The sequence below is a fragment of the Tyto alba genome, unplaced genomic scaffold (assembly GCF_018691265.1).
Source record: "Tyto alba isolate M040663 unplaced genomic scaffold, T.alba_DEE_v4.0 Super-Scaffold_29, whole genome shotgun sequence".
Lineage (NCBI taxonomy): Eukaryota > Metazoa > Chordata > Aves > Strigiformes > Tytonidae > Tyto > Tyto alba.
In genome coordinates this window covers 6,042,631-6,063,741 of record NW_024881303.1, presented here as the reverse complement: position 1 = coordinate 6,063,741, position 21,111 = coordinate 6,042,631, and the positions used below count along the sequence as shown (strand labels likewise).

The 21,111-nt window shown below is 41.4% G+C and overlaps 1 protein-coding gene and 1 long non-coding RNA gene across 3 annotated transcripts; one reads left to right on the top strand and one right to left on the bottom strand.

The window, feature by feature from the left end:
• Positions 1 to 214: 214 nt before the first annotated feature.
• ACTR10 (actin related protein 10) lies at positions 215 to 14,817 on the bottom strand. Its single transcript, XM_033009769.2, has 13 exons — positions 14,677 to 14,817; positions 12,407 to 12,479; positions 11,780 to 11,862; positions 10,641 to 10,749; positions 8,877 to 8,984; positions 8,445 to 8,512; positions 8,062 to 8,141; positions 7,624 to 7,659; positions 6,024 to 6,103; positions 5,860 to 5,933; positions 5,320 to 5,401; positions 3,646 to 3,847; positions 215 to 2,494 (listed from the first exon to the last, which is right to left on the bottom strand). The coding sequence occupies exons 1-13, from the start codon at positions 14,808 to 14,810 to the stop codon at positions 2,313 to 2,315; spliced, it is 1,311 nt and encodes a 436-aa protein (XP_032865660.2). The 5' UTR covers positions 14,811 to 14,817; the 3' UTR covers positions 215 to 2,312.
• Positions 14,818 to 14,878: 61 nt separating this feature from the next.
• On the top strand, positions 14,879 to 18,651 carry LOC116965624. 2 transcript variants are annotated; one of them, XR_004409504.2, is made up of 3 exons: positions 14,879 to 16,131; positions 17,632 to 17,771; positions 18,349 to 18,651. It is a non-coding gene; the product is annotated as an uncharacterized LOC116965624 (long non-coding RNA). The 2 variants fall into 2 exon arrangements; XR_004409503.2 differs by having other exon boundaries at positions 17,632 to 18,254.
• Positions 18,652 to 21,111: the final 2,460 nt, after the last annotated feature.

The window sequence follows — 21,111 nt, the reverse complement described above, 5'->3', positions numbered from 1 at the left end:
AGATAAAAAGGAGTTGGTAAGGGGGAACAAGCGCAGTCAGAGTGAAGGTCCTGAACACTCAAGAAAACAAGAAGAATGATGGTATTTGATGAATCTTCTGGAAAATTACCATCTCAAAGGAAATTAAAGCGTTAATAGTAGGCTTACAGAAGCAATCAAGCACAAGAAGAACCCTAAGATGTAAAAGAATGCAAACAACCAGACACATTGGGAATAGAGGTATCGAGCTATAGCGTTTAATCCGTTTTTCCAAGTCCAGGCCTGACCAATAGAACACAACATTACATTTTGAAGAACCTGTTTCTGTCTCACAGCACACCATTCTCATACTCGGGCTGCCGCAGAAAAACTCTTGTGCATGGTAACTGCGACGTGTTTGACCAGGAAACCCAGAAAGTGTTTGGACTGGAGACTCTCACACCAGGGCAAAGGGGCATTGTCCAAGCCCCACTGTGATTTGAGGACTAAGAAATGATCTCTAAAAGAGCAACCTCATCCCAGGACTAGAAGATCACCATTAACAACTACTCGCAGTTATGCCTGACTGTTTTTCTGTGTAACAGCCACACAGCTCACTTGAGGTAGGAAGAAGGTAATTTAAAAATACACCTGCCAGTACCTCCAGAGAGAAATCATCTGTGTCAATACTATCAGACCACTGTTACCAACAAGCAAAGTCTGGCCTATGACAGACTTTAACACTTTAAGCAGCGATTCTTGTTTTCTGTGTTTTTTTTTTAATCTGAAAACCAGTAAGATAAAAAGGGAGTATCTCCTACCATGTGCCAACTAATGCCATATGTTAAGGTAAAGCACATATAGAATGACAAAATCGTGCAGAAGCTTACTTAAATGCTGCAACACATTGCCCTGTATTAAGTTTCACCACAAGAACATTTCTTTGAATATGTGTTTAACTTCAAGAAATGTGCTTCAGGAACCACGGTGGGTAGTTAGCAGACAGCAAGGGGAAATCAGCCACAGAAAGAATGTTTGTGGCATCAGAAGACTCCACCACCCCCAAGAATTTTTTGTATCTATATATATATGTATGTATATCTCCCCGAATCTGAGATAAACTATTACTCCTCAGAGTAGGATTTAAACATCAGTAACCAGTAGATACCAGCAGAATCACCATTTAGCCAGCAAGTCAACTTCTGCATGTTGGCACCAAGTTTAGCAGTATTTGAGGCCCAGGGAAACCCCTCTCCCAAGACGTGGTGTTGCTGAGATGCACCGGCGCTGCCTGGAGTGCTCACCGGGAGCCACAGCTCTGCACGCAAAGTTAATTCACAGCAGCTGTATGGAAGGATAGAGAGAATCCTGACAAACCAAAACCAGCAGCACTACCAGCAGAATGGCAGTGTATCTCTTTGTCTTCCCACAGGAGCACTCCTTCTCCTTCAATATGAAAAGTTACAGCATTGCTAAGAGCTTATTAACAAGCAACAATTCCAAAATACAGCATTAATACCCAAATGTACTTTTTTTTTTTTTTTTACTAAGCAATGAACTTGGCATTGCATTTTCATTTAATACATATTGTTGCGGGGCAATGAAGTTTAATATTTCTGATGGGGAGAAGGAAGGTGAATAAGTGACTTCTGAACTTGACATTTCAGTAAGAGATTCAAGATTTCCTTGCAACCCTGTTTGTAATTCTTACGTGGTTGAATTCTTTCTTGGAGGAGAGGTACTGGGAGAGTTTTTAGCTCAGCACTATGTGTGAATTACCGGCAGAAGAGTCCTCTGCTAAAACTCTCAAAATAGGACTGTGTCCAGGGAAAATACTGCTCCAGCACCTTTGCTAAAGAGCCCCAAATAATTTCCTCACATATGATTCAAGGGTGTAATATTTTAATATAGAACTTGGCAGAAGAGCTTCCATAGATGTTTCTCATAGTAGTCTGTCCTTCGTTCTTCTAAGCATATTTAAAACCAAAATATCTTAAATTCTCTCAACAATGTCATTAACTGTACAGATAAATAACAAACGACTCAGTAGGCTGCACCCCATGACAGTGCCGAATTTCTTCAGAAGTGGACAAAATAGCATAGTAGTTGCCAGAGTTAAGTTTTTAAACTGGACACGGGTTTAAATAGTCTCAGTACCCACCACAATACTCTCCCAAAACATCCATATTGTTCGTATTTAAGCGTTACACACAAATTACTCAATGCAAAAAAACAAAACAAACAAACAAACAAACAAACAAAAAAAAAAAAACAAAAAAACAAAAAAACAAACCCCAATTCATATATATCTACTTGAAATAGATGAGGAGAATCCTTCTGTAGAATTCCGGTGCTTATTTCTCAGTAGAAAAAGCCCTCTTCATCAACGGTGGGGGTGCTTTTCCAACATCAAACATCATTTCCAGTGGAGGATTATTAAGACAGCACCAGTCAGGTATGCGGCCTGTCTGGCTGTAATATTCTTTGGACACAGACCGGCTCCCAAGTATGTCCTGAAGTGCTCCAAAAATAGCTCCTATATTATTGGGGGGGGGGGGGAAAGTTGCATTAATTTGATGTACTGAATTTCTTTTTCTACTTCTTCCCATCAGGAATCTCAACTATTCTTTTTCAGCTCTATCCCAAAAATTAAAGGAATTAAAGGATCTCGGCACTTTCCTTTCCAGCAGCTGAGCTAGTTCCAAACTCCTTCCATTTATGTCCCTTGAAAGTAACTGAAAAACAATCATCTAGTCTCTGCTGAGAACAAAACTGGCCTAGCCAACCTGCTTCTTACAACAAAGTTTCTTAGAAGTTTCGATTTTTAAGCACTTCAAACAAACCACCTTGCATTTAAGGAAATTTCTTCTCCCCAGAAAGGGTGTCACACAATACCCGTAAGAAGTTTACACAAGCTGTGAGAAGATTCAGACTGCAGCAGCTGACTAGCGTCACCAGTGAAGAAAAGTACCAGAGAACTCGGTGCATATAAATCATTCTTGTTTGCTGATCCTAAAAGCAGACTCAAATGGTTTTAAAACTAAAATTTTACAAACATTTACATTTCAAAGGATATGGAAATAAAATCTACCTTTAAAGTTAGTTCATCATACACACCAGATGGGCTCAAGCTTATAAACTGAAAGTTTAGAAAAGCACAAATTCTTATCTACCTCAGAACCTCCCTTAAGAAATGCTAGCAACAGAAAGCCCTTCTTCCCTAACAGCAGCCAAAATCCACTGCAGAGCTGCCGTTTTCATTATTGGCACTTGCAAACAGCACAGGGAGTTAGCAGCCTCTGGCCTCCCCATAGCTCACAGCTCCACAGACAGTAATTAAACTTGTTTTTTTTCAATAAGCAGATCTTCCTATACCCAGGTCTCTGCTCTGCCTAATTACCTTCCTGGTGCCACCATATGGCAGTAGCCCTGTACTGCACTTGAGTCAGCATCTCCCCTTCCACACAAAGCTCGCATAACCTGCAGTGCCATTCTGCCCTCCAAATGTCCCTGAGGGAGCTTTACTCCATACAATTTCTTCCAGGAGGGCATAACAATTCCACAGAGCTCCAATGCAGTTTGATTTCAATAGTTCACCTGATGTTTACTGCTATTTATTCATTACAAATCCCACCTGGAAGGTTTGTTTTCCACTTTGTACCTTTGCTTAACAGTTTTCATTCTTACCTCCCAGCCAGGCCACACAGTTGGGTTTGGCAGGTGGAGTATGAATTCGGAAGGTTTTAGTAGCAAGTGTTTCCTTGTATTTTGGTTTCTCTACCAGGTATCTGATTTCAGCCATGAGCCTGTGAAGGAATCCTGGCAACATAGCGGTGCCGCCAATAACTACCAAGTTCTCTGCCAGCTGCTTCCTGGTGTCTATGGGACACTAATGCAAACAGGAATAAAAAACCCCAAATACTTAACTGAAGTTGCATGAACAAGCATTCAAAGATCTGCTAGGAACTCAGTATTTCTATGCACTTCAATTGCTGTTTTCTCATATTTAGCTGAAACATAATCAACGTAAGTTTTCCCTCCCTGACTTCCCAAGAAAACCAGGCTTAAGGAACTGCCCAGTTGAGGCTTTTATGGGCACAATGTGAGTCCCTGTGAAGCCCTTCAGCTGAGACAGGCCAAGACAACAGAGGACAGAGGTATCAGTGACAATAATTCCCGTGAGTGCTGGGAGAGGATGTCCCAGAGAGAGGTGAAGCCTCAACCTGGGCTCTCAGAGAGGGAAAACTGTTATATATGACACTGACTCTTTTTAGCTCCATGGGGGAGAAGGGTGCTAGAAAAGTCTCAGTGGCAGAAAAGGTTTCTGCTGGAGCTTGCCTTAGGCATTGGATAATCCAACCAGAAGACACAAAGGCATGAGAAGACCAAGCTTTGTCAGTTCTGCCCCCCACAAACAGATCTGTGCTATCCCTTTGGAAAAAATCCCAGGCTGCTGTGGTCCTCCTGTCCAGAGGAAATAACTGGACACTATTTGACACTCGGAAACTTAACAATGTCTTTCCTTCAGCCAGAGTGATGCAAAGTAAATGTCCAGAGGTACACAGGTGAGGGATCCAGGCACAGATCTTATTAAATAATTTGTTTTCATAAGGAATTCTAATTGAAATGTTTGTCATGTCATTCAAGCCTATAGCTCTCCAATAAATTATGTCTCAGCAAACTAATTTAAATGGCATCAATAACTACAGGAAGTCAGCTTTAATTAACATACATACACCACCACATAATGAAAATTTCCATTTATAGTGGTTTTCTAATGCACTTTTTCACTAAATATAATAAGAAATTAAGTATTTGTATATGCCAAGAAAATCTTCCACAATAAATCTAATATACTGCCTGTAATAGAGCTGTCCAAATTAATTTTTCTCTATCTGAGATAAGCCAGCAGTCTGCAAGACTCAAAGTCTAACTCTGAGCAAAACACCTTGGAAAAAGAAGAAACAGAAATACCTGCATCATTTCAGGTTAAGCAGTGTAATTCCTACAACTCTCAAGTATTAGCTGCTCCTTCATCATCACATATGTAGAGCCCCACCTCCAAATAAATGCAAGCTAGCTTACTACTTTTGGTAAGGGGTGAGCACTATGTTTCTTCTAAAACTGTCCTAGACACATTGCAGTACACCAGAGTAAGAAAACAATCACAGAGTGGATGACACACGGTGACTTGCTACCACACAGAAATGCCTCACATGGTGGCACCCTAGGAGTCATGCTCTGCTTTTCAACCAATCGCAACCTGCAGTCACAAGGGTGTTACTCTATCTAGAACTATTTATAACAGCAGGTTCTCTAAGGCTGGAGGCATTCAATAAATTGTTTCTAATATAAAGATACCTGGATAAGTGAATCTAAGATCAAAGTGGCAACAGATGTCTCTTCATTATCCTGTTCAAACAGTATTTCGACAACAGAGTCTCTGTTGAAAAGACAGGAAATGAGCGTTAAGGAGAAGCAATATTACACTATGAGCTAACACTCATCAACAGCAGAGCTGGAAATTACAGACTTCCTGCTGACAACACATCATCACCACCTCTGCCATGCAGTCCCTGCACCAGGCAGTGCCAGCGGGGAGGGGACAATGCCCTGTTCACCTCACTAAACCTGTCTCACTCTCATGCATTAACATTTCATTTCTGTTTTCCCCCCATCCCTCCAATCTGTTTGCTCTCAGCTTCAACTGTGAGTGCTCTGGCGAGTCTGACACCCCTTCTCACGGGCTTGCACTGTGCCCAGCACAAAGCCTTCACTTAGGAGACATTAAAAGCATATGCAAGTGTTCATTAAAATTCAATTTTAATTGAAAATTTATGTGCTTTTAGAGTTGAAAATACATCCTCCTAAAGATAAATACTCTGCTATGGCATTTCTCACCTGATGGGGCCAACTACATGGAGAATCTTTTCTCCATCTAAGGGATAGTCCACATCTGGAGGCGGTGAAGGACGCTAGAAATAAAAACATACGTGCATTATTTTAGACACCAAAAAGGCTCTATCTACCTCAGAAGACTAGGATAAGCTTCATCATCCACCCACCTCAGCACTGCCATCAATGTTGAACTTTGCTGCTTGGATTTTCAGTCCACGCTGGAGATCACTCACAAAACAAGTGCGGACTTTATAAAAGAAAAGAAAAAGGCAGAAGAGAGACTTCGTTGGATCCTTTCATCACCAATAAGGACAATCATTTTGCTTAATTTAGAGAAGAACACACACTTTTAGGCCCTTGCTGTTCAAAGACACTATAAAATAAATGCAAATTAAAATGGTCTTTACACTTCAGCAGCGGTCAGGTGCCACCTAGACCATGGGTTTAAATGAAGCTGGCACAAAACTATGCTAGGACAAGCAAGATTTCTTTCTCAGACAAGCTACATAAGATTTAAAGACAGACGGATCTTACTAATTGTGGCTGTAGTTACCACAAGGTGCCAGTGGTTGTATTCTGCTGTCAAACACACCACTGCAGGTCTTGCACCGTGGCTTCAAATGAGACATTGCTCATTTTTCAAACAAGCTGTAATCATGCAGTATTTTAACTAGCGCAACTCTTCAGCACCCAAAGAACTCCAGAGGTTTCTTTTTTTTCCTCCAGGCAACACTGACAGAGCACAATTTCATTTGTATCCCAGCTGTTAGTGATATATGCTTAATTATTTGTATCTGGCACAAATGAGTATCTTCTTCATAAATGGCTGTCACAAAGAAAAACCCTGCAACACACAGGCCATGATAATTTCAACCCTAGCACATTGTATCTGGTTCCAAAAGACTGCATAAAAACCAAAACTGATCAGTAAATTGTGTTCAAGCCCAGGAATTAAAAAAGCAACTTCCATTTGACAAAGCACCAGCTGCATTTAAGTTATTTTACATTTGACTGATGGATTTCTTCCGAATTTGTCCCAAGAGATATATACTAGTTTCTATTTTCTACAATTACATATAGTTTTGTATCTGTTGCACATGAAACATTACATCAGAATTCATCCAAGTTCTGCCCAAAGACAGACTATTTTTTCTGGTGTAAAATGTAGTCCTTGACTCATCTAGGTACCTGATTAACACACCAAACTGTCTTTTATACATACTTTTTTTTTTTTTTTTTTTCAAAATTGACTTTAAGGAAAACTGAGCCTTCCTAGTTAATTTATAAACAAAATTAACTTAAAATATTCTTATGACATGATATCAAGACTGCTTAAATGCTGCATTTGCAACCAAAATGCATCTATGATAACAGGTTTTGAACATTAGATCTAAGTCCCATGCAAAGTACACACTGTACACATTCACATGCAGCAAACCAAATGTCAATAGTTAAAAAGCACAGCACAAAGTTAACCTGACCTGCTGATCAGAGGACACAGGCAATAGTGCAATTGTCTTTCTGCCCTAGTCTATCAAATGTATCTATCTACAAGTTACATCTTAATACTCAGGCCAAACCTGAAACTGAACATAGTTTTGGTTTTGTGTTTAAAGAGGAAGAACACTGCAAGTTCTTTCAGTAGGTAAGAACTATGGTAAACACAGAAGAGAAAATAAATTGCTAAATGTAAAGTACTGCACACTTATTATGATATTCTACTGCCCAATTTAATAAACTAGGGTTTCATGAAGCAGAAAATTTTACCTTTTATATCCTCTACTATGTCTTCTGGAACTGAGCCTAAAATAAAAAAATAACTTAGAATAAAAGCTTTTTAAGTAGAAAGAGAATTTAGGAATTAAACTAAGTTGGAATTACATTTAGTGCATTAAAGTTCCAATGAGAGCAGCTTTTAAAGATTTCTAAGGAAGATAGAATATTAAGAACAGAAAGAAAAAGTTTGTCTTCTGTCAAAAGAAACTGAAAAACTACTGCAGAACTTTTATCTCAGCCTTCATTCAAACCTGCTGTTAAGAGTGGCTTATCATAAAAGTAATATACTTGTGAAATACAGAGAAAGAAATCATGAAGGCAGATCACGTAAGAACAGTGAATACTGAACTCATTTCATTCACTGTCAGCATTAATCCACTCTCCCCAGTGCAAGTTCACAGCACATATGCTACATCAATCAGACCTTACCCATCACAGATGGAAGGCTTTGTCCTTTGGCTAATCCTGTATCAACTGTGCACTGCTCCAACAACTGATATTCCAGCTCCCTAAAACATTGCACATTAAGTTAGTCAAACACCGTTATTAACTCAGGCCGATTCTCTATATTATGCTGAAGCAACACTATTTAGTTCCTTCAGTTACATTCTAAATATAAACTGAAGCAGATCTGATTTTCTGCTTTTACTACATCAACAAAAGCCAAACAGTGGTAACTTTAAAAATTGGATGCTGTCACAGCAACAGTTATGATTTAAAGTCATGTTCAACAGGAATCTCTGCTCATTAGTCAGAGACGAACTTTCACAAATAAATCATCAGTAACCTGGTATGTGTAACTGTGAACTTACTTGTGGATTGCCTTTCCTCCCAGAGGAAGAGAACCCCAGCAGCTCAGAATCGGAATTCCCTCATATATCTACATGAAGATCAGGAAATTCTCCTTTTTTGTTACGAGTTTTCAGTCTGCTGGAACTAAATGCTTTTTCCCCTCAACAATCTCTTGCATTAGCTACTGGAAACACTTTCTAACTTTTTTTCCAAAACTAATTTCTAGTGTATAAAGGCTGAAGTTATGAACCACCCTTCCCAAGTTTTAAGAGAGCACAATTTTAGCATGTCAGCTATGAAGAGACTCCCCAGGTCACGATACCTTATAGTCAAAAGCCAGACTGGCTGATCTGTTCCTATTACTGTTTAGCACACTTGAAGTCTATAAAAACATCACCTTGTCACAACAGCTATATTGCTGAAAACTTTGTTTGTGTATTATTAAAGGATACAGGCAGAACCAAGCTTTCTGTATATCCACAGTCTAGCACCATGGCAGAATTGATCCCAAGTGTCAGGAGAGACATCAGATGACTTGGAGCAAACAAAACAGAAGGTACCTACATGGAAACCAAAAGGACAACTGACAGAAAGAGGAAAAGAAACAAACCACCCAAAACACTGATGCTTTCCCTGAATGTCATATTAAAAGGAAAACCCAATCAACTGTATCTTGAGGTGTCCATTGTTAATTTAGTTTTTGAGGTAGCATAGTAACGAACAAAATACAACAGGATTCCAAATCCTACATTTATCTTATTTGGAGTTACTTCAATAATAATCTTGGAATGGACTTGTAAGAAAAGCAACTGTTAACTACAGAGCTCATCTTAAGTTATCGATCAGGTTTCTCATTGTCATTGAAAAGAAATTAAAGAAACTAAAACACAGCTACTTGATATGTTGTATCAAGACTTGAAGATGAGAACAAAGGTGCCAGAAAACCCCTAAAAGCGTGCCCTACGACAACATACTGTTGCACACAAACTCACAGAAGAGGCTATTTAAAACACTCTCCCCAAAGCAATGTGGAAACTCGAGTCAAAATTACATGAGAATTACTTCCTTCTCCCAGAATTCCATAAATCAAGTTTCCTAAACAGTGACAGTTCCTTTAATGGAACACCTTGATGTGTGAATTAAATGAGCAATTTCAATAAATCCTGCATTTAAGGGCAACATTACTGATGCTTAGCCCAAAGACACAAGTTATAATATTGACCCTGTATTAATATGCTGCTCTTATTCTTTGCACCAAATGGTAATACTAGCCAGAGAGAATTAACCTCACATCAGTATTAGCTGGCTTCTTAACAAGTTACAAAATCTCTCCATCAAAATATGACTTTCCAAGTCATTAGTCATTTCCAACAACCAGTTCTGCATGGGAGTGCTTTATTAGATGTTATTTTTTTCCTGTAAAGGAATTAGGAAAAAAAAAAAAAACAAAAAAACAACAAACCAACAAATCACTCAAATCTTTCAGCAATTTCAAGTCATCAGAAAATTTTATCAATAGTAAGAAATAATTAAGCAGAAGTTTAAGATTAGTTGGTAAACTGTTTTGTGGAAGCACAGTGAAGAAGTACTGCAGACAAACTAGTTTCACTACTTCTTATAAATCCTTCACCTTTGTTCTATCTGAATTGAAGTACGGATTCACCTTCCAAAACATTTTCCATTAGAACTAAGGAAGAATTAGGTTCAGACTTTTCTTCAAAAAGACTCGTTAAGCACAGAAGATAATAAATTTCAGGTAAGCTCTTATCTAAATGAGTACAGTCAGAGGTTAGGTCATGTGCTAGGCAAGGATATTGACTCTGGCAGAAGTCATGAGATTTGCTGACAGAGCACTAAAAAGTGTTTAAATATAAATTCTGGCTTCAGGCAGTGCTCAATGGGGATTATTGGATCTGTCTGGAACACCACAACGTGAGCTGTATTTTCCTACAAGCCAGAGAAACCTTTCAGATTCTTGTTAATAGCTCCTGTTTTGTAGCCTCATGAAGAGTCAGAATGGAACAAGAATGGCTTTTAGTCCAATCTCCAAGCCTTACTTCCCCAGGTGACCATCAGCTTTTTTCACCTTCTTTCTGCCTCTCTCATTCTTTTGGCATTATTTTAATTTCTTTGTCCACATCTGATAGTGACTGTAAGTAAATTTCTACCAGTGAGTGCAATGCTGATCACATACAGTAGTTACAGAAAACACGTACCTCAAAATGCTTGAAAAGGACTCTTGTGAGTGTGTCTCTGAAGTGTGTAGGGCACAAGACAGATTCTATGATCACAACACGACGGTCTCTGGGATTCACCAACAGATGTCTAAAAATACCAAAACGTGTAAAACAAAACTGGTAAGTTCAAGTACACATTGTGAGACCTACCTTATCTTCATATTCCATTCTCCTCAAAAACCCTAAAAATTTGCACTCAGATAGCATTTTTTACAGCAGATCCCAAAGTCTTTTCCCCAAATTTAAAAAAAAACACTTTCAGGAAAGAAAGTTAGGAAACTGAGTTACAGAAAACAAGTTATAGAGCTATCTGCCAGTAGGCTGTAGTTCTGAATAGCCATTATGCATTTCTAAATCAATATAAGGAAATGCAAAAATAGGCACGCATAATAGGCATTAATGGCTTGTCCAGTGTCATACAGCATGTCCATAAGAGGAAGAATGATGATACAGTTGTCCTGATTTCAGTGGAAGAGGATAGAATTGTCCTGATTTCAATTACAAAGTGATGAATGAGGACAAGAAATAAAACCAACCACCCACACCAGAAGATCTGAGACACAGGAATTAAGTACTTGTTTCCTTGTGTCAAGTGATGATTTTTACTGTGTAAAAATAAGGATTGGAAGTGAAAAGACTAAGTCCAACTTCACTATTCTCTAATGGTAGTAAAAATACAATTAAAAGATGTATTACTGAGGTAAAAATATTCCACAGGTTAACGTGGAATTTTTCTCAAACCACTGTCACATGCAGGGAGCTCTGCACTGATATAAGGTGAGCTTCAGCCCTATCAGAATCAGTGTAACTTCTTAAATAATGACTTTCCCCTATCAAGTCCTTTATGAGTGCCACAGATAAAAGGCACCTTGCCAAATACTTTTTATTTCTAGAGAGCAACTGATGCTGCAGGACACTACCACTTTGTTATACAACCTGAACCTCAGCACCACTGAGTTTCTTCTGCAAGAACACAGCTAGGCAGTCACCTGCAGAACCTTGTTTCTGTTTTCTTAAGCTGCTAGAGAGCAGACTCCAGTCACATGTGCAATACCTCCTGAAGTACTGGGAAAAGAGCCACAGAAGGACTGAATAACTAACATCCAAGTATCTCTTACCTGAAATACAGCATATGGATAAATTCCTTCAGATATGAATATAGCTCTTCTGTATTAATATTATACTGAACAACTTTGACAGGCTGTAAAGTAAAATATCCAGTCAGCTTAAATACTAGGCAGTGAGTATATATAAAGAAATATATACACGATACATAAAGAAATATATCTATAATAATATATATCTGAACATACATAATCTGACACATATAAAGGAATACATACTCTTGCCTGATTTGCTCTATGTTCTTAACAATGCGTATCAAACTCACTGTATAACTAAACTCCAGAGTTTATTCATGCTAATTTTTCCTACTGGTAACTTAACATTAGTTTCCCAAAACTGCCATCTTCTACTAAAATTAAAAAAAAAAAAAAAAAAAGCACAGCTAGGCTAAGAAATTTCTCAGTAAGTGCCCCAAATATAAGCTGCATAGGTAATAAGTACCAATAAGCATCAACACTGGTATCACACTTAATTACATTCAGTTACAGTCTTTCAATAGCAGCAGTTCCAAGATTGTGAAAAATAGCTTACGATGGACAGGAAACTTATCTGCAAATTCTCTCTATACCATAACACAACAAACATTATAAAGGCAAAACATTTCAGGTAAAATAGTTTACCTTTGCGACATCAGGTTTCTTTATTTCACTAGGAATGATGCATCTTGGTCCTGTTTCTCCTGCAAAACCACACCTAAAAGAAATGTTGAAAACCTTATTATTTGAAGTCGCTATTTAACATACTGGGCCAAGGAATCATTGAAGAGTACTTAATTAGGGATATTTTTGTGACTGCAAAGAGGCGTTTTGCATAAAGCTTTTCTATCAGCCATTTTGAATAAGGTTTTATATCTTTTTCTTTAATCCCTCTCAGTTGCATTGAACAAAAGTTTTCTTCACTTCTATAAGGGCTGTAATGCTCAACTCTGACGTGCCTCCTACCTTACACTAAGTAGTTTTCTGTTTATCACCATTTACCTGCAACCTTCCTTATTGCCTACTAAATTTCCAAAGAAATACCCTCCTGTATCCTGTATACGAGCCCACAGTTTTCACTGAAGTTCTCAGTAAACACAGGCAAATTTAGTTAGCGTGTCCTCTTTAGATCCTCATTTTCTGTGATATTTAGAAAAAATAAAAGACAAAGACGTGATGATCACAATCATGCAGGTCCTGTGGTCTATTTCACTGCTGACTACCAACATCCCACTGACGCTTTTTTGCTATTTCCACCTTTGAAATGAATTCCTTCACAAACATCCAGGGTGATTTAAGGTATTATTGCCTCAAGACTGGTTACTACTCCAGGCCTCCTGAAAAAGCACGAGGGCTCTGCACCCAACTTAGATGTAACAGAATAAAAACAGTAGCAAACCCACACCAAACTTTTCAGAAGCCAATTTGGTTTCCATAAAGTGACTGCACCTTAAAAGACACAAGAACCATGGACCGAAGAAGACAAATTAAAAAGTCAAGATCTGATTTTAAGAAACCCAGTGCTTGACATTTCTTTCATCACTGCCACCCCCTATAAGTACAAACCTCAGAAGAAAACTATGGTAGAAAACACTAGTAGAAAACGATAAAGCTGATGGACTTTGACTACTTTTAATGTAAAAGGTCAACTAATACTTTATTTTAGTATGTGACAACTGTCAATGTGTTTCTTCAGATCATTTCAGAAAAAAATCTTAAAAGAGACATAATTCAGAATTTAACTTTTTCTTTGGTCTCCCAAGCAGACGTGTGCAGGCCCGGTGCGGGTGCGCAGTTGCCCTTGCCCGTCATCCTGACAACAGCTGAACTTTGGGAGAATTTTAGCCTTATTTGGAAAAGGACAGATGTCTCTCAAATAACTGATATTTCTTCTACAAGAATGAAGGCTGGACACAGACTCTAAAAACACACTATTCAGGGAAGATGCTCTTCCATGAGAGTATTTTATTAGACAAATGATGCCCATGAGATAAAACCTCTCAAGCTCTCCGAATCTGGGGAAAGTCTGCAATCAGCAACATGACATGAATCCACAAAAAACCTCTTGTGGAATCTTTTGTTTTCATCCCCAAAGGCTTTGTTAAATCCCCTATAATGATGCTGCAGCGATTTTCAGGTAATGAAGCCTGCCTTCTGGTCTGCAATTACACAGCCACTTGAAAAAATGCAAGTACAACTTAATCCAAAACCAAGTTTCACAGAAATACAAATACAGACCCAACAACTCCTGCCTCTCTGAAGAAGCAGAGACATCCTTTGGGCTTCAAGCAGTTAAATGCATCCACATGGACACAACCACAGGTGTGGGCCTAGCCTAAAGAGAGTGGTATACAGCTGAAGAAACACTTTCCCTGCAATATATAATTCTTCTTTTTTTTTTTTCCCCCCGTGTGCAAGCTGCCTCTCCGAGCAGGCCACGGAAACCCAGGAAGCATTTCCAGAGTACTTTAAGCCTGGATATGGGGCCAGACTGCTTCAACATCCCCTTCCCTGGGTATGTGGGACACGAGCATGGGGGGACGTTGGGGGTTTCTAGCACAACGGGGTGTTGTCATATGGGGCGGGAGGAGGCACGGCTACATTTCTGGTCCACGGCATAAATTACCAAATACTGAGTTACACCTTTTTTTTTTTTTTTTTTTAATCTAAAACACAAGCTTAAAAAATAAAACGGTTAGGATCCGCTTTGTACCACGCAGACCACCACAGAGACGGGGTGAGGAGGAAAAAAAAAAAAAAAACAAAACAAAAAACCCCACGCAATTCTTCATCTCGACGGCAGGCTAGGCCCGCCCCGCCCCGCAGCCGCGACACTGGCTCCACGGCGAAGCCTGTCGCGACAGAAGGAGGGGGGGGTGGGGATAGACGGTTTTAAGGAGCGCGGCGCCACTCACTTGGTGAAGGCTTCGCCCAGGTCTATCACCACGGCAGTCTTCTCCCCGCCGCTGCCCAGACCCTCGTACAGCGGCATCGCGGCCGCCCTTCGCCTCAGGCAGCGGCGGCGCGACGGGGCCTTCCTCCCCCCCATCCCGCCCGGCGCGGCGGGCTGCCCGCGGCGCCTGTCCGCGCACCCGCCGCTCCCCTGCCGCTCCCCTGTGCCGCCGCCCGCCGCTCCCCTCACGCAGCCCGCGGGGAAGGGGCCGGGAGCGTTTTGGCGGCGGCGGCTTGCGCGGTGCTACGCGGATTTCCCTCAGCTCCGCTCCGGCGGCGGGACGGGCCTCTGCGAGGGAGAAGGGCTGGCTGAGGCCCCCGAGGCGCCGCCGCCGCCGCCATGGCCCGGCGGCTCTTGTGAGGGGACCCTGCGCTGCGGCTTCTCCTGCCCCCAGCGAAATGGTGCCCAGAGCCGGTCAGGCGTAAAGCCGCGCTGAAGCGGCAGCGCCGCGGTCATTTACACCGCGCAGCTCATTTCTGAGGGGCCGGGCATCCCCCGTCTGTGCCATCCCGCCGTGCAGCAACCCGCCTCTTGTGTCCTCCTCACACCTGTGAACTAAGATAATTAGAAAATAGATACTTGTGGAACAGAGTTACTGAAAGCAATTTAAGCTCTTTTAACCATTTAACCATTGTGCTGCAGAACAAATACTAATCTTTTGAGGAATGGTTTGAATAACTGTAGGATAAGGAACTCATAAATAATCTTACTTCAGACGGTTCGGCCTTGTAGTAGCCGGTGTAAAGAAACGGAAAGATAAGGAAGATGCAAATTAGCAACAAAACCAGATCAGGCCAGCCTTGAAGGCCAAGATCTACCTGAGCACAGGACTGGGCTTGCACAGAGGTAAGGGTCAACTGGTGAACACTGAAGAAAACTACGAACCTTCATCTAAAGAACCCCCAACGACCACCTGAAGACTCCCAACAGACATGCACAAGAGACATTAACATATGCTAATGAGTTTGCAGAAAAATATGAATATGATAAGACTATGATAAAAATGTAATTAATATTTATGATGACGATAGTATAAATGCTTCTTGATTTCATTCTCTCACACACAGACGTTAGGAGGAGCCATCCCCTGTGTGTCCGGCTCTGTAATAAAGAATGCCTGCTTTCTAAAACTCCAAAATTGAGTCTTAGAGAGTGAATTAATTACCGCTTTCCAGTAACACTACCAGAGCCCTTGTGAAAGCATAAACCCATGGCAGGCCCTGCAGTGCATGCTCTGGCTGCCACAACATTTAATGCGAGAGCAATTTAATATAAGGCTGAAAGTGTAGGTACCCTTAGGGTACAGTATCCTTCCTCTGAAACTGAAATAAAACATCTCAGGGGGCAAAAAAGCCTGATCTCACCGCTCTGAAAGTGTGGTGGTTAGGAGTGAAGTCAGCTCACAAATACAGTGAAGGTAAAAATTATAAAACGCAACACAGTAACCTGTGCTTTCAAGATTGGGTGTCCTGTGTCTGATGATGAGAGAGGTAGAAGAACAGCTGTGGTGGGAGCCAACAGATAGGATGCAAGTGCTAAAAATCTAATCTGAATTAGTTCAATTTTAGCCACTTTCAAGAAAGCATATTGTTCTGTCAATACGGCCAGGTTTTGCCTTTACCTGTCTGGTGTTTGAAGTGGGGAATTTAGCACTGTTCTGACTTCCAAAATCATGGAGCCACACAGCAAGACACCATGTGCAAAGTTTGTGAGGACGCTATATTACCTCAAATCCTCACAAAATAACGGGCTGTTGAAACCTAAATCTCACACAGTTTTGGAGCAAAGGGAAAGCTGTGTTTGTATGCAAGTGTGTATGTGCCCACATATTATAATAAAAGGCTTTGACTCAGTGCTGAGGTTTTAACACCATCAAGGTTAGGAAATGTTAAGTTTTTCTAAATAATCTCTGCATTATAGCTAAACGTCAGCTCTGCTACAGGAGAGGTCTGTCACCACTTGTTTGCAAGTAAGTTATTCAAAGTGTCTGGAATACACAGCCTCACTTAGATGGTATTGACATTTCTGATCTGTAATAGCCATGTTGTGAAAGCACCTTAGCGTGAGTTTGTGGGAATGGGTTCTGTAAGTACCTTAGGGTGTGGATGGAGAGACAGTTATCCAAAAACAGACTGAAGAAAGGAAAAGTACGTGCCAAAAGGCAGCATGTGAAGTTCTCCCAAGAATTAATAAGCCCCACAGGCTCTCAGTCCGGCTTAATCTACCAGAAATAAACTCAGGACACCTCAAGTTTGCTGCACCTGTGCAAGGCTGCCAGCACCAGCCACGGGTTGTCTAACTCTGACTGCATCCGCAAAGGCAGTGGCTGCACTGAGGGAGACAAGCAGACTATCTATGCACCTGATGAAACAAGGCACCCTTTGAGGGACTTGGCAAACACCCAACTATAAGCCACTGGTGCATCCCTGAGAGACTCTGTTTCTGGGTAAATAGCCAGGGTTGGCCTTTCAGCTGTTGCTCCGGCTGTAAAACTGAGAGGGCATGTGTGCGTGAGCGAAGCGTGTGTTATCTGCTATTAATAATAACAGCTGGACTCTTAATAGTAAGAGCTGAATCAATAAAAGGTGTTCTAATGAATATTGTTTGTGACGTGCCTCCCTGTGACTTGATCCCCTAACTGGGAAAAGGGAGTTTGTAACAGTTGTTGGCTGGCGTAATGAAAATTTGGAATCACTTGAGAAAGAGATTGCTAAGGCAATGCTTATCCCACTCCCAACAACCACCTCCTTTTCCCTACCAATCTTCCCCTTTTCCTTTCCCCACAATAACCGCAGCTTTAAAATCAGCTGCTCTTCAGCCCTTTTTTATACATGCCAGGAGTGTGGCCCTGATCATGTCCCCAAAAGATCTGTCGCAGGGTATTGATATCAGCTCTGTTTCCCCATTTCTTCCTCAGGGAAGCAGAATAAATATTGAAAAAGCTATTAACTGCCGAGTTGGGTCTAGACATTTGCTCATTGCCAGACAGGGAAGCCAAGGAGCCTGAGTGCCTACACGCAGGAGGACAAGGGCTCTGTGAAGCAAGAAAATTTCAAGGTAGGCTGTTGTCACACAGTTGTGCTCTGTTGTCACTGAATGCAAACTCCCCAAACTGCAAGCCGCTGTAGCAGTCTATAGATGCTAGGCTTTCCGTGTACTCTGCAGCAGTGAGGTTTGTCCCACATCCACCCTTTCTATTTGAGATCTGTGAAGGTGGAGGCGTGTGGGAGAGTCGGATGATGAGTGGGAGTGATGTGAGACACCAAAATCTGTCGCTGCCACCATCTGCTCTGTCACCTGAGCAAACCTCTGCACTAGCCCATCGTTGGGACAGCCTTGTCACCTTCCACCTCTTCTGGTCTCCTTAAACTCACCTGGGTCACAAAGTGACTTCCAGAGTGTGGAGGTGAGAAGAGAAGGTCCATGTGTATGCGCAGAGCAGCAGGGCAGCCTGGAGGAGCTGGAGCAGATGGGGTATCCTGGAAGGGCTCTGGAGGACGTGCGAGGAATCCCAGGCAGTGCAGAGGGAATGCAAGAAAGGTGTGAAGACGGGGAACTCTGCAGTGACAAACTCAGGGGAGACTCCTCGCAAAGCCCTTCCATCCCTCATAAAGTCCTTCTATCTCTCCTTCAGATACTACCCCACAACTCAATACGAGTCCATGCACTCTTCATACAATCCATTGCCAGCTTCTCATCCTGTCAGCTACCTCTCCTTGGAGAGGAAAACCGAGGAGCAAGAACCAGGCTGTAGTGGTGATGTGAGATGCAGAAACAGTGATGGGACCAGCACAAAACCAGGGGGTTCTGGAGGCGGAGGAATCATTGCCAAGGCAGCAGCGGAGGATGCTGACACATGAAAAAGTAAACAAACAAAAGCCTGTCGCAATTAAACATTCTGACACAGAGTTCAAATTAAATTGCCTTATGATTTTGTGTGGTTTTATGTTTTTAATGTTGGGTTGTTTTGTTTTGTTTTGTTTTTTTTTATAGTTAGTATTTTATGTCCTTCCAGAATATGGAAATGCAGTTGAACTTTAAAGCATATGCAAACAACGATGCCCGAAAATATGTTTAAATGTCATTCTCACTCACAACAGAGCCTTAACTCTGCCATGTTTGAGCAATACCCCAGTGTACCAAGAATACATGCTCAGTGAGAATTACACCCGACTGAGCTGGGAATTGTATTCAAGAATCTTTTCTCTGTTTGGGCTTTCTGTCAGGGAAATGATCCCAGAATTCCCCAAGTTACTACCTGGAGTGCTGTCTGGCATCGCTGGTCCTTTCAAGGACAGCAGGAGGGAAGCTGCACGGTTACTGAGGCTGGTGAAAATATGCCCTTGCTGACGTGTGAATTCTCATTCTTTTAAATTCTGTAAAATGTTCCTGAATATCTCTGTGATACAGGTCTTCTAAAGACATAATACACTTATTGTTGTTGCACTTCAAATACTTAAAGTCTGAAAACTTCAGTAAAAGTTTAGATAATAGATTATTAAAGTCTAAGCACAATGTTTGCATCACCTGTTTCAACCTCAAACCTCACCTGTTTACAGTACCTTACTGTGCCATAATGATGTTTACAACACTATGCTTATGTTTTAAATTCAATGTTTTATGCAAAATAATTACTTGGATATGTTTTACAAAAATCATGGGCCCTCCTTGAAATACACAGCCCATTGCTTCCTGCTGAACATATTATCACTGGGTTAGAAAAGATCAGAGTTTACTGCTAATCACATCACTGTCTTTATAGTCCATTGGAAATCTTTTCTTAAATTACTTTAATCAATCACAGTTAACGTGAGTTCTGAAATGCAAGCTGCAGCTTAAAAGTGGCTTAATTTAATGGATGGTCTTTCCAGAGCCTAGCAGTTATTGATAATAGAAGCCAGAGACTTAGAAATGTGCCAGGGTTTCATAACAAAATCCATCCACGCCGTGCTGGTTTAATCAAGGAAGCTGCTTGCATAATGTGAAAAGCGCTCGTGCTCTCCCAAATATGTAACTGTTGAAGAAACAGATGGTGATGCCAACCCGTAAGAATCAGACTATAAATACATTCAAGATAACAATATAAATTAAGATAATTATTCACAGTCTAAGGAGATCATAGGACAATTAAGCCAGCTAGTAAGCAGAAGGTCGAGGGGAGTAAAAATCAGGATCTCCCTAACACAATAAAATATTATTCCCTGAATGCAGCCAGTTTCTGCAACTCTTGAGAGCGGTGGTATCCTCTGAGAAGCAAGGAAGAGGTCGCATAAGTATATAAAAATACAAGAAATCAACAGTAGCCCGTTGATATCAGTGAAACCTCTCCGATTTATAGAAAATTTATAGGAGTTTCTTTTGGCTAATGCAGTCCTTTTTTTCTTTTTTTTTTTTTTTTTTTTTTTTTCCCAAGACTGTTGGTATCCAAGCCAATGGCAGCAAAAATTCTTTTCAGATCTCATGCAGATGTGTTATTATCACAGAATCACGGAATGATTTGGGTTGGAAGGGACTTTAAAGACCATCCATTCCCACCCCCCCTGCCCCGGGCAGGGCCCCCTTCCCCCAGCCCAGGGGGCTCCCAGCCCCGTCCAACCTGGCCTTGAACCCTTCCAGGGAGGGGGCACCCACAGCTGCTCTGGGTACCCTGGGCCAGCACCTCACCCCCCGCACAGGGGAGAATTTCTTTACATCTAATCTAAATCTGCCCTCTTTCAGATAAAACCGTCACCCCTCGTTCCACCCCCACCCCCTGACCCAGAGTCCCTCCCCACCTCTCCTCCCCCCCCTTTAAGCCCTGGGAGGCCGCTCGAAGGTCCCCCCGGAGCCTTCTCTTCTCCAGGCTGAACCCCCCCAACTCTCTCAGCCCGGCCCCCCAGGGGAGCTGCTCCAGCCCCCCCAGCATCCTCAGAGCCCTCCTCTGGCCCTGCTTCAACAGAGCAGCACTGTGCTCATGCCCGCAAGGAGAGGTGGTGAAGGCAATACTGGTGCCTCAAGGTGGCAGCTACAGAACTATCCCAGGGGGTTAAAAGGGAATATTTTTCATAAAGAAAATTACTTTTCTGTACAAGTCCTGAAATACGGCAGCTCTCAGTTGAATTAATCCCTGCAGTGCACTTGCAAACACTGAAAACATAAAAGAATGTGTCCTGCAGCATAAACACTGCAGGCCCAAATGGGTACAGCAAGGAGGCATCATGCCCAGTTAATATTCTGTTCCCTTTAATGCTGAAATGCCTGTTTGGACCCCTGCAGAGACTCAGATTTCAACTGAACCCTATGCATATTTCAACAGCAAAGCATTATTATTTTTTCTTGGTCATAAAATAAACAGTCAGTCTTTTGTGTCCCTACACTGGATGGCTTAGTATGTGTACTTGCTTTTAAGCCTCCTTAA